The sequence below is a fragment of the Ambystoma mexicanum genome, chromosome 12 (genome assembly GCF_040938575.1).
Source record: "Ambystoma mexicanum isolate Mex_15411 chromosome 12, UKY_AmexF1_1, whole genome shotgun sequence".
Taxonomy (NCBI): Eukaryota; Metazoa; Chordata; class Amphibia; order Caudata; family Ambystomatidae; genus Ambystoma; species Ambystoma mexicanum.
Genome location: NC_090936.1, coordinates 64948906 through 64973464, shown reverse-complemented (window position 1 = coordinate 64973464; position 24559 = coordinate 64948906). Strand labels below are relative to the sequence as shown.

Genomic DNA, 24559 nt, shown 5'->3' with positions numbered 1-24559 from the left:
AAGCAATTGCTTTGAGAAACTCAAGTAATGTTTGGGCTATAATCAATTCGATGGAAGTCCCTCCAAATATGATACAGGATGGGGTGATAGAAGAATCAATATGGGTAGACCATTTTCTAAAACTTTATGGAACATCAAAACCCATGAAGGCCTCTTCCATCAATTCAGTAACTTGGACTAAATGTCTTGCTAGACGAGATAAGAGCGCTGATAAAAAAAAATCCTCAGCATCTAGAGTGGCTCACCCTAATGGATTGAGCAACCAGATTTCTAAAATCTGACCCTGATTGTTGGTCACATTTGCAGGCTGCTCTGTTCACTAGGATAATAACCGCCAAACAAACACCAGAGTCGTGGAGAAGGCCTTTAATTATCTCTGCTATAAAAAAGGAGACAGTTTGGTCCCCTTCAATTATCTCTGTCTTTTGCCGATGGACAAATATTTGCGTGCTTGGTTCTCAAAGATTTTGGAAAGTGGGCAAAAGCAAAGGGTATTCTTTTGAAATATCAGACTGGCTTTTGCAGAGGTCTCTCAACCTGTAACGCTCACCTGATTCCCACGGAGGCGCTGGTCTTGGCAGGGTGGTAACTGTATCTTGAAAAGTGAAGTGCAGGACTCGATTGGCTTCCGGGGCTGGGCCTCTTCGCACTGTGTGTCTAACTCGAAGAGTAAGATGTCTGCAGGTGAAAGAATATGGGGTTAATGACCTGGGATTGTCGTGTGTCTCTCTCTCTCCCCCTCTCACTTTTCCGTGGAGCCCCAAGGTCAACGTGCTCACCTTAGATAGGTGAATGCTGGACTCTCCATCTGCGTCTGGTGCAGGGTGCCGTTACCAGTTCCTTCACTGGGTTGAAACGTAGGCCTCTTGACTTCAGAGGATTGCTAACCGTCGTTAACTGCACGAACGGTGAGTTTCCGGGCACCTTGAATGTCCTTACAGTCTTTAGGTGCGTGGGCACGTTAGTATGGAATAAGGCTCTGTATAATGTTCTTTTCAAATGGTGCCTTTTGTCTTGCAGGGCTCTTGAGGCGGAAGATGGTGGTTTGAAGAGAGCCGGAGTTTGAGCCAGCGCATAGGAATGAAGCGCTTGGGAGTGCGTAAGTAAGTGCCTGTTGCCTGCTTTCGAAATGCACTCCAACTGTCTCTTTTCTTTTGCAGGTATGAGTTCGGATGCTGAAGAGACTCTGGAAAACGCCGGGGTATTTGCAGGCGCGTAATTGTGGAGGGCGCGATGGCGCGTGAGTAAATAGCCTGCCTAATGTCTCTCCTTTTCTCTTTCAGGTGCAGGAATGCAGCGTTGAAGAAAACCGGAATTCGAGGGGTGCCGGTAAGTAAATTCCCCACAGGAATAATTATGCTTTTGTCTTCACAGGCTTTTATAATGGCGGAGGAGCAGCGCGAAGAGTTGGTAACTGCCGATGAATCAGGTGAGGAAAGCGCTGCGAGTGAAGGTTGCTGTGCTAACCTGTTGTTTCTTTGTCTTTGCAGGTGCTTCTGAAGGCTGGATACAAGAAAGGTAAGCTTTTGTTCTCACAGGTTCAGGATCGGAAGAATGAAGACTGGAACCGACACGGTGAGCGTTCTGCTGCAGATGCAGAATAACGCGAAGCACGTTGCATCAATCGGGTGTGGTTTAAATAGCCTTGGAGTGATGAGGCGTCTTCCTCCACTGCCTCGCCCAGGAAAGAAAAGAGTTCCTGTTCTAGAAGAGTTCCAGTGTTGTATCCAGGGAGTGGAGCCTGCCCCACCCAGGTAAGAAACTAGTCCCGGCTCGTAGAGGATTCCCATATGGCTGGTAAGTAAGCAGCATGGTCTGCTGCAGGTAAGTCCACCCAAGCATCTTTATACATGTTATGAGCCCGGCGCTTCCAGTGCCGGGACCAGTGATTTTGATGAGCCTGGTGCCACCGGCGCCAGGACAAGGTCCAAAAGGTCCCAATGGGGACCGGCTGGTGCCTAGGATGAAGGTTAGAGGCCTGCTTCCAAGGACGTTGGGCTGGTCCTAGCCCCTTGGAAGCAGTGATCATGACACAACCTCATTAAATAGGTTAGTCTTGACCACGAGTCAGTTTGTAAAGGAGAGCTGCTGGTGTGTGTGGCTTGGATTGACTTATCCCAAGCATTTGATACAGTCAATAGAGAACTTCTGTGGGTAAGGAGTTGGGGTCTCCGTGAAAATCTGCTTGCTATAATAATTGAATTACACAACAAGTCTGAATTGCAAATTAGACTAGCTGGATCTGGGAAGCTTTCTAGTACAATTAGAACAGGTGGGGCGGGGGGTGTGAGACTAGGCTGTACCGTTGCTTTCAACCTCTACCTATCTGACCTAGTAAAGTGGTTGGTAGAATCGGCCTTGGCTAGCCCAAAGATTGGAAAAATTAAGATAAATTGGATATCGTCCTGCTTGATCAAACTCAGATCGGTCTTCAATGTATGCTCCTTGCACTGCAGAAATACGCTGAGCTTAATGATCTCCAGATAAATCCTCTTAAGTCTAAAATCCTGGTCTTCAAACACCAGTCAAATTACCAAGCAATTTTCTTGGTGCATGGGCGACCAAATCATACTGACTGCCAAAGAAAATCACCTATTTAGTGCAGTGGTCAGATCCTTTCCAGCTAAATTCCATGCAACAGCAACGTTGGGGTCAAAAATTCTGCAATGTTGCTCACAAATGAAAAAAATCATAAGCAACGTTTCCCGTCTACCAGTCATCAGATATTGTATTGGTAAAGTTATACCCTCATTGTTATTTAGTTTTGATACAAATCCCCAGTTGTCTGTTAGACTTGGAGAGACTGGAGGGCAAATTATGTAAGGGTGTTCTTTCCCTATCTTGCGTTCCAATAGCCAGCTTAAGGTACCAGGCTTGCACTCCATGAAAGCATGGATGGAATGGAAGTGGGTATCTCTGTACAGATGAATTTTGCCCCCGTAGACTCCTGTCACTATGACAATGTTTTCTTTGCTCCAATAGGGTTTCTCTAACCAATATCTGAACAATGTAAAGATGATGTGTATGAAATTCCTGTTAGTCTGACTGTTCGGAAAGGGACTTAATTCAAAATCCCATGAAAGTAAAGGAGTACATAAAAAGGGCGGACTGGATCAGAGCAATTGCGATCTTCAACGGTTTCCCCTTCCTTAACTTGTATTGACAAACCAAGATCTTGCCTCCCTACCTATTTGAAGAAATTTCTTGATTGAACTGCTAGGTCTGAGTTTTTGAGATTTTGCTTGAATCTTTTGCCCACTTGCGAAATCCTATATATTAGGCATAGAGATGAATTTGGAAATGACATCTGTGATCTATGTAAGGATTCCAGTCCTCAGTCTCTGAGGCGTCTGCTCGTCAATTGTGCAGGGACTCTTGAAATGAGGCTGCACAGGTTGTCTCAATTTGTTTTCCACGATTAGTGGTTGGAATCAAATTGTTTCTGGGAAAGACTAGTGTTGGGGAGTGAAACCTTTTTGTCAATGGAAATTTGAAAGATCTGAATTTGTTAGGAATCCTTCAATGATTTAGTTCTAAAAGATTGCCTACAAGATGTTAAGGTGTAAGTAAATTATTGAATGCTATTTTAGCTGCTTGTAATGAGCTATTTGTGAATCTATTATAATTGAGACGCATGTTTAAACTGAGGGAGGAATTAAAAATTTAGGTTGAAATTTGAAGTGTTTTTTCCTCTTTTTTTCTTAATTTTACTTTTTATCTTTTCTTTAATAGAGATAGACGTGCATGTGTTTTATTGTATCTTCTTTTATATTTGGCATGCAATACATGGTTTGTTTTTGTCTTGTGAAAAGTCTAATTTATTTTGGACTAAAACAATTAAAAAAAGAGAAAAATAGACTAATCGAGACAGCCCCCTTGGCAACTTCCCCCTCAGACCTCCCCAACTAACTGGCAACCAAAATTCCTTATGGATAGTTCCCTAGCTTGTTTCTCCTGGAGCACTGAACAGTAGTTTAATGGGGAATGTGGGAGGGGAGGGGACACCTCATCGGTGTGGACTAGGCATGAGAGGATGATCATCTCTGGGGGGTATTTATCAGAAAGCCTGTCTGTGTGGAGTGACCAGGAGCAAGGACATTTTTCCAAAATGGACTTGCAAGGCAGGGGGCATACCTAAAGATCTATGCACAGAATCACCACTTTGAATGGATTGTGTCCTCCAACGTATTCCACATCTTTGACATGTAATGTCCACAGCTGTGTACTTCGGAAACCTTTTTGCCAGAGGGCATCCTGCGTTGATGGCGTCGATGTCCCTCGAAGGCCTCTGTCGAGGGCAATGTCACTGGGTGTTATAAATGGAATGCACGGTGCCCGTAGCCTTAGTTCCGTTTTTTCTGCAAACGTGTTTGCGTCAGAGACTCGATGCGCCTCGTGTATTCCTGGTGAATATGTCTTGTTCTTTGACCCCTCCGGCTCCGCGGTCTGGTTAAAAACTTGCCGGGACTGCAAACCGACCCGCATCGCATTTGTTTGTAGTGCTTGGGCGAGAGTCATGACACTGACAACTGTTCCAAATGCCAGTCGCTGACTGCTAAGGCTTTGTGGGAGCGTAAGGTGAAGCTTCAGGTAGGTAAGGGTTCTAAACCCAGTAAGTCTCGTAAAACTTCTAAGGGGATGTCCACTGAGGAAACGAGGGGCCACTCTGAGTCGGAAGGAGTACTGGGGATCTCTGTCCCAGAGTGGTTCCCGCTATTCATCCTCCTTGTCTCGGCATTCTCGGAAGCGCCGTCACCGGTCACCTTCCCTGTCGTCCTCGGAGGATGGAGCCGCGAGGAAAGTGGCATGCTTGATTAAGTCTCGACTCCGGAGGAATGGGCTGCCTTCAGGGGCTGGCGGTTTTCCAATCCCAGGTTACAGTTCCGTCCGCACCTTTGGAAGAAGTCGGCAAGGAACGTTCTTGATCTGTGGTTTGTATGCCTTCGGGCTCGGGTCCTCGACGCGTCTCATCATGAACCTTTGAGGTCCCGTTCGGTCAAGGCTCATGATGGTCGCAAGAGACATGCTTCCAGGTCTCTGTCCCCGTCCCCAGCAAGACCGCAGAAACCTGCTATGGGCTCGAGATCGGCGTCGACTCCGTCGGCGCCGTGTCTGTCGGATACCAACGACGAAGCTTGATCTTCACACCAGCCCTCAGCGCCGTTATCGACGCCGAAGCAGTCGGCGCCCTCGACGCCTTCAGGCCTTTTGGCTGAAATTTACCAATGGAGATCCCTACTACTGTGGATCCTCCAGGGAAGGCTACCTCCAAGTCTGTACGGCCTGTTATGGACTCCAGACCCTCTTCTGTCCCGAGGTAGGACTTTTACCTCCCTCTGGATCTAGGAGGAGGATCAGACTTCGATTTTGACCTTGTTGAGCCTGATGCGGCACCTGTCTTTTCCGGAGACAGTCAAATAGAAGAGTTGAGGCAATCTCTTCATGATGCTAGTGGTTTGGACACTTCTCCGGAGGTGAAATTTGGCAGCCCTGAGCCTGGGGCTCATGAAGAGTCATCCTACCAGATGCCAATGGCTAGGGTCACTAAGTATCTTGACTGGCGCAGTCCTCCGGAAGCTTTTGTCCAAAAAGAGGACTTAAAAGATATTTTGGATCAAGGGCAATCCTCTGACCTGGTGTTACCTTTTCATCTGACGTTGCAGAAAAGGGTGGTGGCTGCTTGGCAGTCACCGGAATCTCTTCCGGCAGTTAACAAATCATTAACTAAAAAATACTGCCCTTATAGGTAGTGACCCCAGCTACCTTTCATCTCACCCCAGTTCTGCAGTTGCCTGGATCCAATCTTTCCTCGCAAACAGAAATATGCGCGTGTTCTCACCCTCAGCAGCTGCTGACCCCATCCCCATCACCTGCGGAGTCCCTCAAGGCTCCTGCGTCTCACCCACTTTGTACAACATTTTTACAAAGCCACTATTTGGCAAATTGGACCATCTGGGTGTCACCTACACAAATTATGCAGATGACACCCAGATACTCCTACCCCTTTCAGGAACCTATGATATAGATGTTGCGCGGATTAATGAAGTCTACATCATCATTCAGGCATGGATGGCCACACATGGCTTATGCCTGAATGATGACAAGACGGAATTACTCCTAGTCGGATCATCCAACAATATCCTTAAACTAAGTCCTCACTATACAAACATAGTCATCAATGGGAATAGCATACCTATTGCCAAACATGTAAAAACTCTAGGTTTCTACTTTGACGCCCAGTCTAACCTAACTAAGCACATCAACATGACTTCATCGGCCACAGCCTACACTGGCAAGTTAATCGGAGCCTGTAGACCGCTACTATCATCCGTTAGCTGCCTCACCCTGGCGAGAGCGCTCATACAATCCAAATTGGATTATTGCAACAGTCTTTATCTAGGAGCGAACAAAACCATTTTAAACAAACTACAGATTATGCAAAATAACGCGCTCAGAGCCGCGCTGAATATCCCCAAAAGAGAGCATATATCAGATACAAGAAAGCACCACAGGTGGCTCTCTATACAGGACAAAATTGCCCTGAAAACTATTTGCCTCACTCATAAAGCGCTTAACTACCAAGCCCCCCCCACCTCACTGACAAGTTCACTTGGAAGGTATCCAATAGAACCACCAGATCTTCCAACACACCATGCCTGGTGGTGCCCAGATATAATCTAAAAAGAGCAGGAGGTTCCAGCTTCCCAGTATTAGCCGCCGAGCTTTGGAACTCTCTCCCACAGAATATCCAAACCATTCAGACCTTCATCAATTTTAGAAGTCAGGCTATTACCTGGATAGTAAATAATACACAAAATAACAGTTCCTGATACCACTAACTAGTAGATGATCGGCTCACATAACTGCTTTGACCCAATGTATAATATGTATTATGTTCACCTTATATATACTCACCATTGTAACTTTACTTGTATGTTCAAACTGTATTAATGTACACAATTGTCTGTTCTATGCCTCTGTAACTATTACTATCACCAGCGCCCAATTACCTCCGGGTCAGGTGTGCGATATAAATAAATAAACAAACCCCACTCCTGAGAGTTTGGTGGTTCAGGCAGCTACGGCCACCTCGAGGCAGGCGGTGTACCATACCATCCTTCCTGATGGGGCCGACCAACGCTTTGACGGTTGGGCACGCAAGGTGTTTTCTGTGGGGAGTATGGCGCTTAAATCAGCCAACTCCACTTGTGCCTTGGCAAGATTTTCACACACACTGTGGAATTGTTTCTCTTGCGGCTGAGCATATTCCCAAAGGGGAAGTAAGGGATGGGTTCCTTGCTCTCATGCAAGATGGCAAGTATGCTAGGTGTGATTCCCTTCAGTCAGGTTTGGACATGGCCGACAGTGTTAGCTGGTCCATCGCTGCGAGCACCATTATACGCAGGCTTGCGTGGTTGCGGTAGTCTGGTTTTGTGCCAGATGTGCAAGCCCGTCTTTTGAACATCCCCTTTGATGGCTCAAATTTGTTTGGCTTCAAGGCTGACGAGAGCCTTGAGAGGTTGCAGACCTCAAAAGCTGCGGCAAAGTCTTTGAGCGCAGCTGTGCCTCAACCTCTGCATTTTCATCCTAGGGGACAGTAGTGTGGAGAGGAGTTTCTTTTCGTTACTACTCCTCCTTTGGTAGAACGAGAAGAGCCGCCAATCAAAGGGGTCAGTGTAAAAGTACCCGTGGCGGTCGTGGAAATAAAGGTGCCAAAGCCGCTCAGGCAGCTGCCTCTTTGCCTTCAGGTGCTGCCGCAGCCGCTCCAAAACGAGCATGAGGCCATGTCCCATTGTTCGCTGGTTGGGGGCAGACTGTCTCGGCATCTCAAAGAATGCTGAGTTATTACTCCAGATGCGTGGGTTCTGGATACAATAGCCCACGGCTACTGTCTTCCCTTCCTAAAGCGGCCTTATAACAATCCGCCGGGGAATCTCTTTGAAACTTCCAGATCCGCTCCTTGTGCAGGAAATCTTGACCCTGCTGGAGAAAGGCACTATAGAACTTGTGCCTGCAGTGGAGAAGAACAAGGCATGGTATTCCCCCTATTTTTTTATTTCAAAGAAAGATGGGGGATCGAGACCCATCTTGGACTTGCGGTGGTTGAACAAACTTCTCAATAAGGACAAGTTCAAGATGGACTCTTTCTCAAGTCATCCAGGCCCTTCAACTTCAGGATTGGTTGGCGTCTCTGGACCTACAGGATGCTTACTTTCATGTGCCGATTCATCCAAAGCACTGAAAGTACCTGAGGTTTGCGGTTGGCGACTCGCACTTTCAGTTGCGGGTCCTGCCATTCGGCTTGACCTCTGCCCGAGGGTCTTCACCAAGCTAATGGTGGTGGCGGCAGCATATCTCAGGCAGGGGGGGGGATTCACGCCCACCCCTACCTAGAGGACTGGTTGATCTGTGCGTGTTCTCCCGAGCAAGCGATGGATCATCTGTCTCACCTGCCGCTCCCTCCACAAGCTGGGCTTCTCCCTCAATTTCAAGAAGTCACATCTGACGCCTTCCCAACAGTTCCAGTACATAGGGGCTGTCTTGGACAGGTCCTTGTGGAAGTGCTCGCCTCCCAAGGTGAGGGCTCATCACATTGTGCAGATGGTGGACAAGTTTCAACATGCCCACAGTCTCCCGGCTTTCGGATTCTTCAGGTTGCTCGGCCTCGTGGCATATTGCATTTTTCTGGTGCCAGAGGGCAGACTGAGGATGAGATCCCTGCAATGGGTTCTCAAGATTCAGTGGTCACAATTTGCGGGAAAAATGTTGGAGGATCCCATTTAAATTCCACTCTCGGTCTCACAGGATCTGCTGTGTTGGGCCAACGAGGGGAACTTGATGAAGGGGGAGCCATTTTGGCAACCGTGCCCGGAGGTGACAGTTGTAACGAATGCTTCCCTCACAGGATAGGGAGCTCATGCCGAAGATTTGACCGCCAGCGGTCGTTGGGTCTCCATCTGAGTCCAAACTCCACATCAACCTGTTAGAGCTGAGGGCCATCGGGCTGGCCCTGAAGGCTTTTCTGCCGTCTGTGCGGGGGAAGTGTGTCCTGATCATGACGGACAATACAGTGGCAATGCATTACCTCAACAAAAAAAGGGGGTGGGTGTTAGGGTCACTCCCGTTGTGCAGAGAGGCGAATGCGGCGGCGGATGCTCTCAACAGGCAGAGCAGTCTCTCACAAGTGGGAGTTCGCTCAGGAAGTCCTTTTGGAGATCTTCGTCCTTTGGGGAGCCCCATAAGTGGATCTCTTTGCCACCAGTGCGAGAGATTCTGCTCAAGGGAATTTCCTCCGAGAGGAGCCTTAGGAGAAGCCTTCGTCGTGAATTGGTTGTTCCCACTTCTGTATGCGTTTCCTCCGGTCCCCATCCTTGGCGGGGTGGAGGGGTGGGGGTGTCAGGTTCTCCATCCAGAGGTCAGGACTTTCAACCTTCACGCTTGGAGCTGAAAGGTTGAGGTATAAGGATTGGGATATCCCGGATGACGTGATGGAGGTGTTGCTTTCGGCTAAATCCCTGTATTGTTGCCGTAAGTTTTGCGACTGGTGAAGAGGACAAAATGTTGAGCCCTTTCAGTGTCCCATTCCCATTGTTCTTTCTTGCTTTCTTTGGCCCACCGGGGCCCTCAAGTGGGTACCATTAAGGGTTACCTGGCGGTGCTTTCTTTCTTCAAGCGCTTGTCTGAAGAATGTTCTTATTTTAAGATTCCTTTGATTTCCCAATTTCTTAAAGGACTCACTGTGTTCCCACCGTCCCTGATCCAGGTGCCTGTTTGGGATTTGAATTTGGTCTTGAAATTTCTGATGGGTGCTCCATTTGAACCTTTGCACTCTTGTCCTTTGAGACTGTTGTCTTTCAAGACAGTGTTATTGGTTGCAGTTACATCCGCTCGCAGGGTGAGCGAATTGTAGGCACTTTCATCTAAGCCGCCCTTTACTGTATTCCACAAGGATAGGGTTGTACTCAGGGTACGTCCTTCCTTTCTACCTAAGGAAGTATCTGAATTTCATTTAAGCCTGAAAGTGGTTCTTCCATCTTTCTATCCCCCTCCTCATCCTGGTAAGCAAGGGGAGCAACTCCATAGGTTGGACCCTAGAAGTGCTCTGAGCTTTTATATTTCTAGGATGTCCAGGGTCAGAGTGGACGATCAACTCTTTGTTGGGTATGCTGGACACCAATTGGGCCAGGCTGTTACCAAACAGACCTTGTCCAGGTGGATTATCCTCACCATTACGGAATGTTACCGATTGGTGGACCAGGACCCTCCTGAAGGGTTGCATGCTCATTCCACAGAGGGCCTTGGCGACTTCACAGCCCACAAGCGGAGAGTTCCTATTAGGAATATTTGTGACGCAGCCACATGGGCTTCTATCCACACCCTTGTCAAACATTACTCCCTGAATATGCTCCATGGTCAAAATATGGCCTTTGGTAAAGCAGTTCTTTACTCTCATCTGTTTGGGTATGCTAAATTCTTTTCCCTCCTCCATTTTCTGATATTGTTTTGGAGTCGGTCAAAGATGTGGAATACATTGGAGGACACAATCCATTCGAAGAACAAGTTACTTACCAACTGGTAACGTTCTATTGACTGGATGTTCCTCCAACGTATTCCACATCGCCCTCCGATCCTGCCCTTTTGAAGAATTTCCTTTTCTATTGCAGCTTACGTTCCCGCAAGTCTATGTGCAGTCAAGCAGGCATTGGATATGTGCAGGTCAAACGTTATGGAGGAAAAAACATAAACTGAGGTTACGGGCACAGTGCGTCCTATTTATAACATCCGGTGATGTGGCCCTAGACATAGGCCTTCGAGGGACATCGACCCGACGCAGGATGCCCTCTTCCGAAAAAGTTTCCAAAGTACACATTTGTGGACATTGCATGTCAAAGATGTGGAACATGTTGGAGGAACATCCAGTCGAAAGATCGTTACCAGTTGGTAAGTAACTTGTTAGTCTTTGCTGAGTTTGTCTGGTCATGCCTGGTATGACTATGTATTTTGGTATAGACTGACTCCTCTCTGGACACAGTCCATGGCTTAACCTCTTCTAGCTTTGCATCCATTTTGGGTGTCTTTAGGGTTTACCGCTAATGCACATGGTAAACCAGGCATTGGGAATAAATAAAATGACTCCATTCCACTAGGGCATGCCAAATGTCTAGGCCTTCCAAGCACACCTATCATAGTTCCACCTCTCCAAGAAATAATTGGACCTGTGTGTGCTCCATTCCATGTACGTACAAGCCCTACCCAGCTGCCTGAACGAGAATCAACACTACACCCCATGCAGAATAATCTGAAGAGATGGGAGTAGGTGGATCTATGCACTGTGCACTATAGTCAGAAACTGTTTACTTCATGTTATTCTCCAGTGGCCACTTTATACATGTTAGCATTTTGATCGAGTTCCATTTGAAATCTGCTTCTGGGGTTGCAGACACTCATGTGAACCAATAGACGTTGTTAATGGTCTAAAGTACCAAAACCTTTATGTTCAGTTTTAAATAGCATTTCTTGAAGTGGAGGAGTTGGAGGGAACGCCCTGTACTGAAAGGATTCTGCTCTGTAGGAGTACCGGCATGAGTAATGGTTTATAAACTTCTACTCAGTCCCACGCTGCTAACAAGCCGGCAGTGAGCAGTGGTCTCCATCATAAAGGGCAAGTGGGCACAACGTCAATCTTATACCTTCGCCTTTTTAAGAAAACATCAAAAAGAATAGTACTGTAATTACAAAATAAAAGAATTGTCTGGTCAATTTTATGTTAACAAAATCGAGTCTTTAATCAGACTGAAAGGGCAGACCAACCTGTAAAACACTAGCACCACCACCACCCCGTCTTTCATGAAATAAACAGAATATGCAAACCTTTGGCTGAAAGAGGCCCTCTGGGTATGAAGACTGGTGTATGCAGGCAATGGTCTTTGCAGCAGAGTTCAAGCTAAACTAGGTCTTTTAAAAAGGTCAGTATAAATCTAATTTGTGGGGCTTGACCGTGTCCAGCTAGGCACCTGGTTACTTTCCGACCAGGTTCAGTCATTGTGGAGACCGTCAGTTCGATGGGAGACCAGAAAGTTTCTGTTAATCATGCATCAATGTGTTTGCCTATTGTGAAGCTTCCTTCGAGTCTCGATGGGTAGATCCTCTCAGATCAATGGCTCGAGAGGTGTCTTCATTGATTGATAAAACTGTAGTGGCATGCCTTTGCTTCTGGGCCCAGAGATTCAATGTGGTACTTGGGTCAAAACTGGATAATATGCAAGTGATGGTAGTCGGTGGCGCAAAAGGTTGAAGCGGCTTCAGGAAGGTTTTGTAGCAGCCCTTAAACAACTCTAGAGCAGATTAGGCAGCTCAAAAGTGGTTGTAGCACGAACACGAGCCCAATGGTCTGCCTTTTGATTCTAGATTGCTGTGCAACGCTGTCCATTGTCCTAGGAAAGGTAAATCCTTCTTCTGCCCTGCCCAGCCACAAAGATTTCCTGAGAACACTTGCAGGTTTGCCACTTTCACTGGGCAGAGTCCTGGGTAACAGGATTTCAGCAGCAGGCCATACAAACTGCTCTTCTGAAGTGGCTTGTGGGGAGGTCCTGCTCCTTGCTTTGAAATCCCAATCTTTCCTAATGGCAGAAGACTTGGGACATGATTATTCCCCAATAAGACTTCAGTGGGTGGGGCGGCATAGGGCCCTAAACAATTATATAGTCCTTTTGCCGTAGGGAGTGGTTCATTGTAAGCCTTCTGTAGTTTGCCAATCTCCGCTGTTGTAACAAGAGTTTTTGCCTTCTGATGGCAGCCCTGTGTGTCTTACCTGCAGAAAGTTGGGAAGGAGGTTTGGCAGGACCTGTAGCCTAGATATTTAGAAGATGGTAGAACCCTGCTCCATTGGACTACGCTATGCTCTTCTCCCCTCTGCCTGTCTAAGATGATTAAGACTCCAGTCATTATCAATTTTTAATGACCAGAGCTTCTTGGAAGCATCAGCTTCCATCTGGCAAGTTGCTGGACTTTTTCACTCACCAGCTAACTGGTATGTCGGCTAGAGGGTGGAGAAGGGAATCCTGCTGCATTGCTGTCCTCTGGGAAACGGTGACTTTGTTTCCACAATAGCCCTGTACTGTCTCTCACCGGCGTTCACCAGAATACATCACAAAGGAGCAGACCGAACTGAATCCGGAAATTTATAATCTGCTAAAGGCTTTCTGCTAACCCACATAGTTCCCACACTGATGTTCAACATACCCCATAAAGAAGTGGGGCACTCACCGACCCATATACTCCAGTGCCCGTACTATGGGAGAAGCTGCATCAGGCAGAAGAACGTGAAACTGCCAAACTCAATTTAGGAAATTCCAAGATGGTGCTGCAGATTATGAACCCTAGTGATTTCTATTGAAACATAACAGAAGCCATTACCTCATGAATCTATTATTGACCTTAACTGATTATGTAATAGATATTAAGACACCTGAAAGGAGAAACCAATCCCACGGATGGATACAAGAGCAATTTGGGAATAACCAATCAGTCACAATTTAAAGTACTCTAGAGCATCAGCAGTGTTCAAGGGATTCTGAAAGTTAAGTTGGTGTCTTGGACCCAGAGGATGCAAACATACACCCTGAGGCTTTCTGATTGGAGGGGAGATTGCTGTATATGGGAGTACTGGAAGGACTGCAGAAAGACCGAGTGAGACTAATCTTTTGTAAGAAAGGCTAATCAGTGGGAATGAAAGAACAGGGGTCGAAATGAAGATTGCAGGAGCTAAAAGCAACTCCCGTATTGTGGAAGATCAGAAGGTGGGGTCGAAAAGGTCATTTTTACCAGATAGGCTTTCTTTTGTATTTCAATAATTTCTTTCAATATTGCTATGGGGTGTTGCCTACCTACTGCACTAACTAAGGTGCTTGTCAGGAAGGCAACTTAACTGAAACTGCCACACTACTATTATAGCAAAGTTCAAAAGAGTGACTGCCTTCTCCTCATAGCTATGTTTTATCACAGTGGTTTTTCTTTATTGAGTTCTGCTCAATAGACCATATATAGTCTCTTGTTATCCTCTGGGTTAGGTTCTGCAGTTCTTTTTGGGGACTGATAGTACCTCTTTCTCAGGGCGTAGCTTGGTTCTGTTCAAGTTCATTCTCTCTCAATTATAGGGCTCCATACCCTGCTGTATTTTCTTCTCCAGTTGAGATTTAGGCGTATTCAGTTTCCAATTGTAATTTTCCTCTCCCTGATGCTCTTTCATGTATGGGACTTGTCCTTGTGGCCTCATGTGTCCTTATTGCCCAAATGCCTTGTTGGTATTTTCTCCTCATTTTCAGGGTATGGGTTGGCGTTGCCATTTTCACAGGATATTAAGATTCCATTTTGAGCTTTCTCCCCCTCTGTGGTTTTCGAGTTCATCTTTATCTCATGAACACATTTGTGATTCATCAGCTAAATTTCAATTATTTCCCCACTAGTCCTGGGATGAGTTTTGTTCATCTTATGATTCCCTCTTACTTTTATCCAGGGATAACGTTGTTGGTACCTGTGGGGTGTTGGAATCTCTCCCTCTCACTCCCCGAGCCCTTCTTATCAGGAGTGACTTTATCCCTTGGCTGGTTTTTGGTGTTGTTGTATAGCCAGGTTGCCCACCACAATGCTGAGTGGTCACACCACCACCAAACTCTGGTGTTCTTCCTTAGAGATCCTCCTTGTTCAAACACTGTTCTCCTAGCGGTTCTCGCTCTCTGTTGGAGCTGCTCCGAATTATGCAGGCTACGTGTAGTGCGTCTGCTCCCCCCCACCTTCCACTGTTATATACAATGGGCCTCACCTGTGTGTCTACGCTCTTTAATGGCGCTCTACTTTCTCGTGGTGTTTCTCTGGCGTGTCATCCCTTTTCAGTTTCCTTGGAGCAGTCCATTGGAGATATGGATTTAAAGGGACAGCATCACTTTCTTGGCAATTATCATATAAATTAACTTTCTCCTCATGAAACTGTCAGCGCCCTGGCATATTATATAAATCTATAAGTGGATGGTCTTGGGGACTTCCTCACAGGAATGGGAGTCCTTGACCCCAAAGGGGGGTGTCTCTCCCTGTAAAGACCCACTTGCCTCAACCCCTATTGAGGGTGTTGCAGAGTGGGCTCACATCCCTAGCCTCACGGGGGGTGCTCCCCTTTGGGGAGAATGGAGGTATTACCTCGATTCATCACAGTATTCAGCATTAACCATTGACCAGGAGCTACCACAGTGGTACAAAGAGCTAGTACATAGCGTTTCTCAGATCTACCTTCAACATAAGGTGGTATAACTTTTTACTTTTATTTATAACCCCTTCTGCTCTAACTATTGTACAGATGTGTCCTAATGTCCTACATGCACAGAGTTAAATTCACATGGCTATGTTTGTTCTGCATCTGTTGTCCTGAGGAGCCAAAACGTAGCTCCTGGTTCCTGTTGGTGTCAAGCTAACAAGGCTCATTTAGGTGACACGCATGTGAATTAACAGCTAACCAACAGAATTGGTCTCCTGCACACCTTTATCCTGTGAAACAAAGGCAGTGTTTTAGAAATAATTGTTTATGTATGTAGCTAAAATGCATATCTATTTTTGATGAGTTAATTATCCATTTGTAGAAACATGTTCATAAATAACTCATGGTCCCTCTCTTCATCGAATTCCTCTTATTATTCCAAGGTTCCGAGTGCAAAACCCAAAACGTTTCAGGAGTAAGCTCATTTCTTCGGGGGTTGTCTACAACATTAATCAGACATCAAATTAGTACCATACAAAGGAGGAAAATATAATAAAACAATTCTCGAAGTTAGGAAGGCTATATACAAGGTGACCAGTCCCTCACAAATATTTACCCTAATGCACAGGAAAGCGATATATATGAAACATATTCTAAAAGGCAAGTCTCCCACATTGAAATTCATAGAAGGTATATATATTGAGGTAATCAATGAAGCTTTGCCAATTGCATTTTGAGTTTTTAGTGGACTTTTGAACTTGTATGATCCTTTTAAGAGGTTGGTCCATTCCAGAATGGCTGTCAATGGTAGTAACTCAAATCTGGAAAACAGGCATAATGTATGCTGCTCCGTAAAAGCTTGATGATCCTGCGACAATTGGAACCCAATGGTGCGTGATTATCAAGCTTGCCAGTGTCGGCGAAAAAATGCTTTCACTTTTGACTTGAAAAACAATGGACTGGCAGATTGCTTCCCAGCCTTGGAGCGGACTGCAACAACCTGTCCCACTCTCCAGAGCTTCGCTCTCCTAGGTTAGCGTCCGTTCCCCAATATGAATCCTATCAGCATTCTTCTAGAATTCATATCATTGGGCCTACGTGGTGGGAAGAGGTTCTCCTACCTTAACCATTACCTCCAAACCTTCCTACACTAGTCTGTACTGGAAGAACACCATGCTGGAACAGATCATGTTATGGGTCACTCGGCATGCTCATGCCGGAGGGGTATACCGACAATATCTCATGATGCATCCTTGTATTGCCCTCACACAGTCCCTCTATGTACTCTGGTGTCTATTAGTTCCATGAGTCAAATGCTCACAAAAGTGTTTGGCAGAAAGTGCCAGACAGGAATCTCAGGTCTGCGCATGTCAAATAGGGCACTATAAACCTGCATTGTCAAAGCCAAATACTCTGCTCAGGAAAATACTGTTGCAAAAGAGAGAATTCAACGTATCGTAACCCAGAAGTTGACTTTGAACTTTAGGCGAAATCCATATTTGTTCAGAAGTAAACTGTGGGTAACAAACCGTCCAGGCCTTTTTGTTGTTTTGCCTGACTTTTAAACTTTATCTGGCATTGACTTAATTGAAACCATTACTATAATCGTGAATGAAGGTGGCTGTTAATGGGGCGGTGTGGTTAACAAGCTATTAGATAAAATGTACAGCTTTTTCGTTTTCAGCAACAATCTCTAGCTTTATCCCTTTGAGTACAGCATGTGATGCTAGACCAACAAGGACTGCTGTGTGTGGTGAAACAATCCAGTGAGTGCATTATTTGTAGAGAAACGTTTGAACTCCAACTAAAATAACATGGCTGAAGGCTAATGTATACAATAGAATTTGGTAAAGAATCACATGGCTCCTCCTGGTGCCAAACACTTGTATTGTTTTCTGTGGGTGATCAATATGTTTGCACATAGAGCTAAAAGTGTCCATTTGCATTTAAGGTACCCATGTGATGGAAGGATCGGGTAAAATGGTAGTGACTGCAATTGGTGTGAACTCTCAAACTGGAATTATTTTTACCTTACTTGGAGCTGGTGAAGAGGAGGAAGAAAAAGAAAAGGAAAAGGAGAAAAAGGACAAGAAAAGTATGTAGACCAGTTCTTCTCATATGTAGAGAATTTGCTTTGAAATCTGTTGAGGACAAAGATTTTAAAGACCGAGTTCTTAAGCTTACATGAACCATGTTGAACTTGCACATTTACTGAGAGAGAGCAGTGTTTGCAACTCAAAATCCATCCGACAAAATACGTATAACTGAAGGTGGTGGTTTTCCACACACAATGCCTTCATTTTGGTTAGGACAATTTCCTTACTCCTTAGGCTGTGCTTGGGATGAACAGAAGTCCTAAATTTGATGTAGCAAAGCGGGCGATCGGCTAGCCACACATCCTAGGAACAGCGGCCAAATGTGTGTTGGCTGCAGCAGTCTAGGCCCCAACAGGATAGACCGTCAAGGATTCACGAAACCCCCAGTATCTTTCTTCCCAAGGTTGTCCCTTTCTGGCTGAATGCAGCAGGTCATAGCTATTATTTCTGGTTTCCAGTTGCTTTGAATGCAATATCAAAACCGCATAGGTTTGTGTATAGTATTAGTCTGCGTGCAAGTGTGAAACTATTGTTGGTGTGTGTGGTCATGGTACTGATTGCCATTGAGGATTAGTTGTTTGGAGGTGGAGCAACTAGACTAGATCGCTAGCCAATACGGTGGGTTATGCAGATTTACCTCTCAGTAGTTGAAGACTTTTAACCATTGAACAGCTCTGTTACCTTAAATTGTGAAACAGGCATTTATCAACGCCACTATTTTGTTCTACCTTTTTATGAAAACACTTTTGTTTTTCTTACACACCATCTTTCTGCATCTGCTACATCACTTAAGGGTAAAATCAAGTAAGTGGTAGAGAAGAGTTTTGTTTTGGTTATTATAGAACAAACAGTTTGTTGTGTAAGGTTTTGTTTTAAACTAATATTGCAATACAATTTTTTTTAAAAACAAACTTGGCATATCCCAAAATAAATGAGTGTTGCATTTGTTCATGATAAATATAGTGGATATGGATCTTTAATTTTGTTTTTGAGCATTCAGATGTTTGTAGTGTAATCTTTGCAGCTTAATGGAGCATTCAGATGTTTGTAGTGTAATTTTTGCAGCTTAATGGCCCCGTGGGTTGGGAAAGGGGTGACTGTAGCTGATTATGATCCTCCTTTAAGGTGGAGTAGCACATGTGTCGAGGATCTGTGCCTTGATCTCACGCGGGGTAAATGCATTGGGTCACAACGTTCAACTGTTCCCGAGGAGCGTCCATGAACACCGCCTACCTCTTGTGGCTTGTCATTGATTAGTCCAAACTGAAAGCCTTTGTTGAGATGCAGCAAAAGACGGTGAAAGGAATGTGATGACCAATGCAACAGAAAGACGGTTGGGGTGTTGTTTGATGGACGGTTAGATGGGTTTCCTGGATCCTGGTCGTATGTCGGCGCTTTCTGATGCGTTACATTGTTCATCTCTCCACACTCGCTCTTTGGCCATGTGCTCGCTCGCTCCCCTGCAAATTATCTTACCCTCCCTGACCTTATCTTAGTGACGTACAACTAAGCACAATGTTTTGCATGTTCAGATTAACTTGTCATCACCACGCTTAGGTGATCTTTCTGGCATTTAACCTTTCATTCCAGGATGTTAACCAGTGATGCGTTACGGGTGTTGGGCAAGGAATAGTTGTGCTCTTTTGCATGTCCTCCTGCTGTATGGTCCGCGCTTGGTAGCTGCCGTTGTAATGCTCGTCTCACTTGCTGTTCCCCGACTAATGCCTGCATTGGTGCAATGTTTGATGTTGCCTTATCTATCTGCATTGAATTGGGTGTTTTGTGTGCTCCCTTCACCATGGTTCCGGCCGTTGAATGTGGATAGTCCATGGTACTGTTTGGATGCCAGAGACCACCATCAGTCGCTAGACCAGCGGGTCCAAGTTTGTTTTACTTGAGTAAGAGCTCGGTAAAATGTATACACTGCTGTATCACTCGAAGAGACCACATGCTGCACTGATTAAACAGAGTTACTGCACTGATGCAATTTTCTCTTGTTTCACATTATCTATAAAACTCCCCTCCTATGTAATGCACTTTCATCCACAGGTATAACTTTGTATTTAAAGGCTGCTTTTTGTCTTTGGTCTGGCAGGTAAAAAACAAGATGGCGCACTTGAAAATCGTAACAAAGGTAAATGTTCCATATTGGCATGAAAAAACAGGTTTTCTGCTGTGCTAGGTTGCTTTGCTGTGAGTCCCAAAGGTTAACGTGTCCTGCTTGCTAATGCCCGGAACCACGTCATGCTGAGATGTAACCCTTAATGACCACTTCTCAACTTGATGAGGAATTCGAGATTTAACTGGAGCGCAGTGGCTTGAGTTTAGTTTCTTTAGGCGGCTAAACTAATTCAATGCAATGTTCAGTGGAGAGTTCTCTGTCATACACTCGTTCTTTCCCTCTGAACCTCCCAATGTGTAAGCAGAACATACACTAACGCCTTGGCTGGTGTGGACCCAGATAAGACCATGAAAAACCGAGTCATGGGGGACTCTTACTTGCCCCGAACAGCAATCTCGGTGGGTGGAAACTGGCCTACAAATGTATAACTGAGTAACTTGTGTGCTTTTCTTTTGTATTAATCTATGTAAATGTGATAGAATTCTATTTAACAACCTTAAGATGTCTGGATACTACTCAGTATTTGGGTTCTTGTGGCCGAACTAAATATTAAGGTGGCCAGGATGAAAAGATGCTTCAATCTAAATTAGGAAATAATTCACAAGTCTGCACCTAAAGTGAGTCAAAACTGGTTTCTCTACCGAATCTGTTATGTTTCGGAAAGTGCAACAACTATCCCAACTGTGGCAACCAAAATCACAAAGTTCAACAAACTGTTCTGAAGTGTGCAAAAAGTATTTCATCAGAGATCATGTGGCATAGCTGCCAACACATGCAGAATTTTAGAGGTGTTCGCTAAAACAGCTCGATTAGTTGAAGTAACCTTAAGAGGAAAAAGGGTGTGAGTGGACTGGCAAAGGAGAAACTGGGCACATGTGTGGACTTCCATGGTGTGCATGAGTGGGGGGAGAAAAAGGGGCACGTGTGAGGGGAGGTCTGGCTTGAGGGTCGATGGCACGTGTTGGGGGGGGGTAGGTTGATTGAGGGCGCGTGTGAGTGGGGGGGTTGGTTGAGGGGGTGCGCGGGGGGGAGGGTTGAGGGGGTGCGCGGGGGGGGGAGGGTTGGTTGAGGGTGCGCGGGGGGGAGGGTTGAGGGGGTGCGCGTGGGGGGAGGGTTGGTTGAGGGTGCGCGTGGGGGGAGGATTGGTTGAGGGAGTGTGCGTGGGGGGAGGAAGGTTGGTTGGGGGTGCGGGGGTTGGTTGAGGGTGCGCATGGGGGGGGCGGGGGTTGGTTGAGGGGGTGCGGGGGTTGGTTGAGGGGGTGCGGGGGTTGGTTGAGGGGGTGCGGGGGTTGGTTGAGGGGGTGCGGGGGTTGGTTGAGGGGGTGCGGGGGTTGGTTGAGGGGGTGCGGGGGTTGGTTGAGGGGGTGCGCGTGAGGGGGTGCGCGTGAGGGGGGGTTGGTTGAGGGGGTGCGCGAGGGGGGGGTTGGTTGAGGGGGGGGTTGGTTGAGGGCGCGCGTTGGTTGAGGGCGCGCGTGAGGGGGGGGGGTTGGTTGAGGGCGCGCGTGAGGGGGGGGTTGGTTGAGGGCGCGCGTGAGGGGGGGGGTTGGTTGAGGGCGCGCGCAAGGGGGGGGGGGGGGTTGGTTGAGGGCGCGCGCGAGGAGGGGGGGGGTTGGTTGAGGGCGCGCGCGAGGAGGGGGGGTTGGTTGAGGGCGCGCGCGAGGAGGGGGGGTTGGTTGAGGGCGCGCGCGAGGAGGGGGGGTTGGTTGAGGGCGCGCGCGCGAGGGGGGGGGTTGGTTGAGGGCGCGCGCGAGGGGGGGGGGTTGGTTGAGGGCGCGCGCGAGGGGGGGGGTTGGTTGAGGGCGCGCGCGAGGGGGGGGGGTTGGTTGAGGGCGCGCGCGAGGGGGGGGGGTTGGTTGAGGGCGCGCGCGCGAGGGGGGGGGTTGGTTGAGGGCGCGCGCGCGAGGGGGGGGGTTGGTTGAGGGCGCGCGAGGGGGGGGGTTGGTTGAGGGCGCGCGAGGGGGGGGGGTTGGTTGAGGGCGCGCGAGGGGGGGGGTTGGTTGAGGGCGGGCGCGCGAGGGGGGGGGTTGGTTGAGGGCGCGCGAGGGGGGGGGTTGGTTGAGGGCGGGCGCGCGAGGGGGGGGGTTGGTTGAGGGCGCGCGAGGGGGGGGGGTTGGTTGAGGGCGCGCGAGGGGGGGGGGTTGGTTGAGGGCGCGCGAGGGGGGGGGTTGGTTGAGGGCGCGCGAGGGGGGGGGTTGGTTGAGGGCGCGCGAGGGGGGGGGTTGGTTGAGGGCGCGCGAGGGGGGGGGTTGGTTGAGGGCGCGCGAGGGGGGGGGTTGGTTGAGGGCGCGCGCGCGCGCGAGGGGGGGGGGGGGGTTGGTTGAGGGCGCGCGCGCGAGGGGGGGGGGGTTGGTTGAGGGCGCGCGCGCGAGGGGGGGGGGGGGGGGGGTTGGTTGAGGGCGCGCGCGCGCGAGGGGGGGGTTGGTTGAGGGCGCGCGCGCGCGAGGGGGGGGTTGGTTGAGGGCGCGCGCGCGCGAGGGGGGGGTTGGTTGAGGGCGCGCGCGCGCGAGGGGGGGGTTGGTTGAGGGCGCGCGCGAGGGGGGGGTTGGTTGAGGGCGCGCGCGCGTGAGGGGGGTTGGTTGAGGGCGCGCGCGCGTGAGGGGGGTTGGTTGAGGGCGCGGGTTGGTTGAGGGCGCGCGCGTGAGGGGGGGGTTGGTTGAGGGCGCGCGCGTGGGGGGGGGGTTGGTTGAGGGCGCGCGCGTGGGGGGGTTGGTGGAGGGCGCGCGTGAGGGGTTGGGTTGGTTGAGGGCGCGCGCCCTCAAGGGGGGAGGAAGGTTGGTTGAGGGCGTGGAGGGGGGGGGTTGGTTGAGGAGGTGCGTGTGGGGGGGGGGGGGGGTTGGTTGGTTGAGGAGGCGCGCGCGTGTGGGGGGGGGGGGGTTTGGTTGAGGAGGCGCGCGCGCGCGTGTGGGGGGGGGGGGGTGTGTTTGGTTGAGGAGGCGCGCGTGGGGGGAGGAAGGTTGGTTGAGGGTGCGTGTGGGGAGGAAGGTTGGTTGAGGGTGCGTGTGGGGAGGAAGGTTGGTTGAGGGTGCGTGTGGGGGGGGGGTTGGTTGAGGGTGCGCGCGGGGGGGGGGTTGGTTGAGGGCGCGCGCGCGGGGGGGGGTTGGTTGAGGGCGCGCGCGCGGGGGGGGTTGGTTGAGGGCACGGGGCAGGGGTTGGTTGAGGGTGCGCGTGGGGGGGGCGGGGGTTGGTTGAGGGTGCGCGTGGGGGGGGCGGGGGTTGGTTGAGGGTGCGCGTGGGGGGGCGGGGGTTGGTTGAGGGCGCGCGTGGGGGGGGCGGGGGTTGTTTGAGGGCGCGCATGGGGGGGGGCAGGGGTTGTTTGAGGGCGCGCGTGGGGGGGGCGGGGGTTGTTTGAGGGCGCGCGTGGGGGGGCGGTTGTTTGAGGGCGCGCGCGTGAGGGGGGGGGGTTGGTTGAGGGCGCGCGCGTGAGGGGGGGGGTTGGTTGAGGGCGCGCGCGTGAGGGGGGTTGGTTGAGGGCGCGCGCGTGAGGGCGCGGTTGGTTGAGGGCGCGCGCGTGAGGGCGCGGTTGGTTGAGGGCGCGCGGTTGGTTGAGGGCGCGCGGTTGGTTGAGGGCGCGCGCTTGGTTGAGGGCGCGCGCGTGGTTGAGGGCGCGCGCGTGAAGGGGGTGGGGGGTTGGTTGAGGGCTCGCGCGTGAGGGGGGGGTGGGGGGGGGTTGGTTGAGGGCTCGCGCGTGGGAGGGGAGATGTGTTAGACAGCATTTACATTTTCAGCTACTGCAAAAATAGAGTCTAAGAAATGGACAATCGCCACTCGTAAATCCTGCTTGGTGCTTGAGAAAATCAACTGGCAAATTTGTACTCTGTTGACAGGGCGAAAAAGAAAAAATAGCCCTTTTAAAATGGAAGTTACTTTTCTCAACCAGCGATGGACAGTCTACAACCAAATGCTGTCAAGTTTCTTTCTCATTATTATTTTGACAGAAGCGGCAGAAGTTTTGTGTTGCAGAAATCTGTTTACGTCTGGCTAACACCTCATTGGTAGGCCAGAGGTTAAACCTAAAGCGCATGTATCGAGAGCGAATGTAAGGAGATGTAAAAAGCTTGCTGGCTCACAATACCGTTTACAACCAAAAAGTAATGTATCAAAATCTCTGTATGTATTACACTTTGCTTGAGTATCACACGAGTCATATAAAAAATGTTTTACTTTCGCTCGCTTTGGATTATGTAAGATTTTAAGAGTGACTGATGCGTCTAGTAATGCTTTATACATAAACAGACGCCATTGAGATGGAAATGCATCATTAGAGCTTAGTAAATGGTGACCCACTATGCTTAGAATGTTATCTGCAGAGGCCTACCAAACACTTTCTCAACAAGGAGCACATGTACCACAAAACTTGAGATTGTAAAGACAAAAGACCCACTTCAAAACGAATGATCGACATAGGTACGCAAACTGGTAAACGCAGAACTTTTTTCCAAAATCGAGACTCTAATTTGATCCAATCAGCATGATGCTTCCGAGAGCAAGTTTCCACACCATATAAAAGTATTGGTACTACTTTCTGCTGATGGAAAATAATGATGTGCTTATATGAAAATACTTGTAGGCTAATATTTTTGCCTGACATGTTAGAGTTCTTAATTTATTATTTAAATCCAAATCATATGTGTCCTGTGCATCATTAGAAGAGGATAGCCCCAAATACTAATAGTGTGGAACAATCTGCAATATTGTATTTTGCAAGGACCATTTAAGTCTCGATTGTTTAGTTCTGCGTTAATTATTACAGATTACAATTTTTTTTTCTGTATTGATGGTCAGATGATTAGCATTGGCATAGCTTTCTAGTTTAGGCAATAGATTTTGGAGCCCGACTGGTGTTTGGGAGAGTAAAACTAAATCGTCCGCATACAAAAGCCAGGTAATTTTCTGGGAACCAAGTTTTGGGGCATCTCCTACAGGTTCTATCAAAGCTTCTCCCATGTCCAAAATAAATAAATTGAACAATGTTGACGCCAAGATGCAGCCCTGTTTAAGGCATCTTTGAGTGGAAAAAACTGTGGATAAACGCCCCTGGTTAGATATTCTAATCTGCATTGTATCAGTATGCAGCTGTACTATCAAAGTCAGCAA

At 48.4% G+C, this 24559-nt stretch overlaps 1 protein-coding gene across 6 annotated transcripts in view; it reads left to right on the top strand.

Moving 5' to 3' along the window:
- Positions 1-24559, top strand: part of ATP2B1 (ATPase plasma membrane Ca2+ transporting 1) — a 551789-nt gene that overhangs the window by 296419 nt on the left and 230811 nt on the right. For all 6 annotated transcript variants that reach the window (XM_069628007.1, XM_069628002.1, XM_069628005.1 and 3 more), the window contains exons 6-7: positions 17199-17342; positions 19439-19477. In XM_069628007.1, the coding sequence (XP_069484108.1) occupies positions 17199-17342; positions 19439-19477 (183 nt within the window). The remainder of the gene's footprint in view (positions 1-17198; positions 17343-19438; positions 19478-24559) is intronic.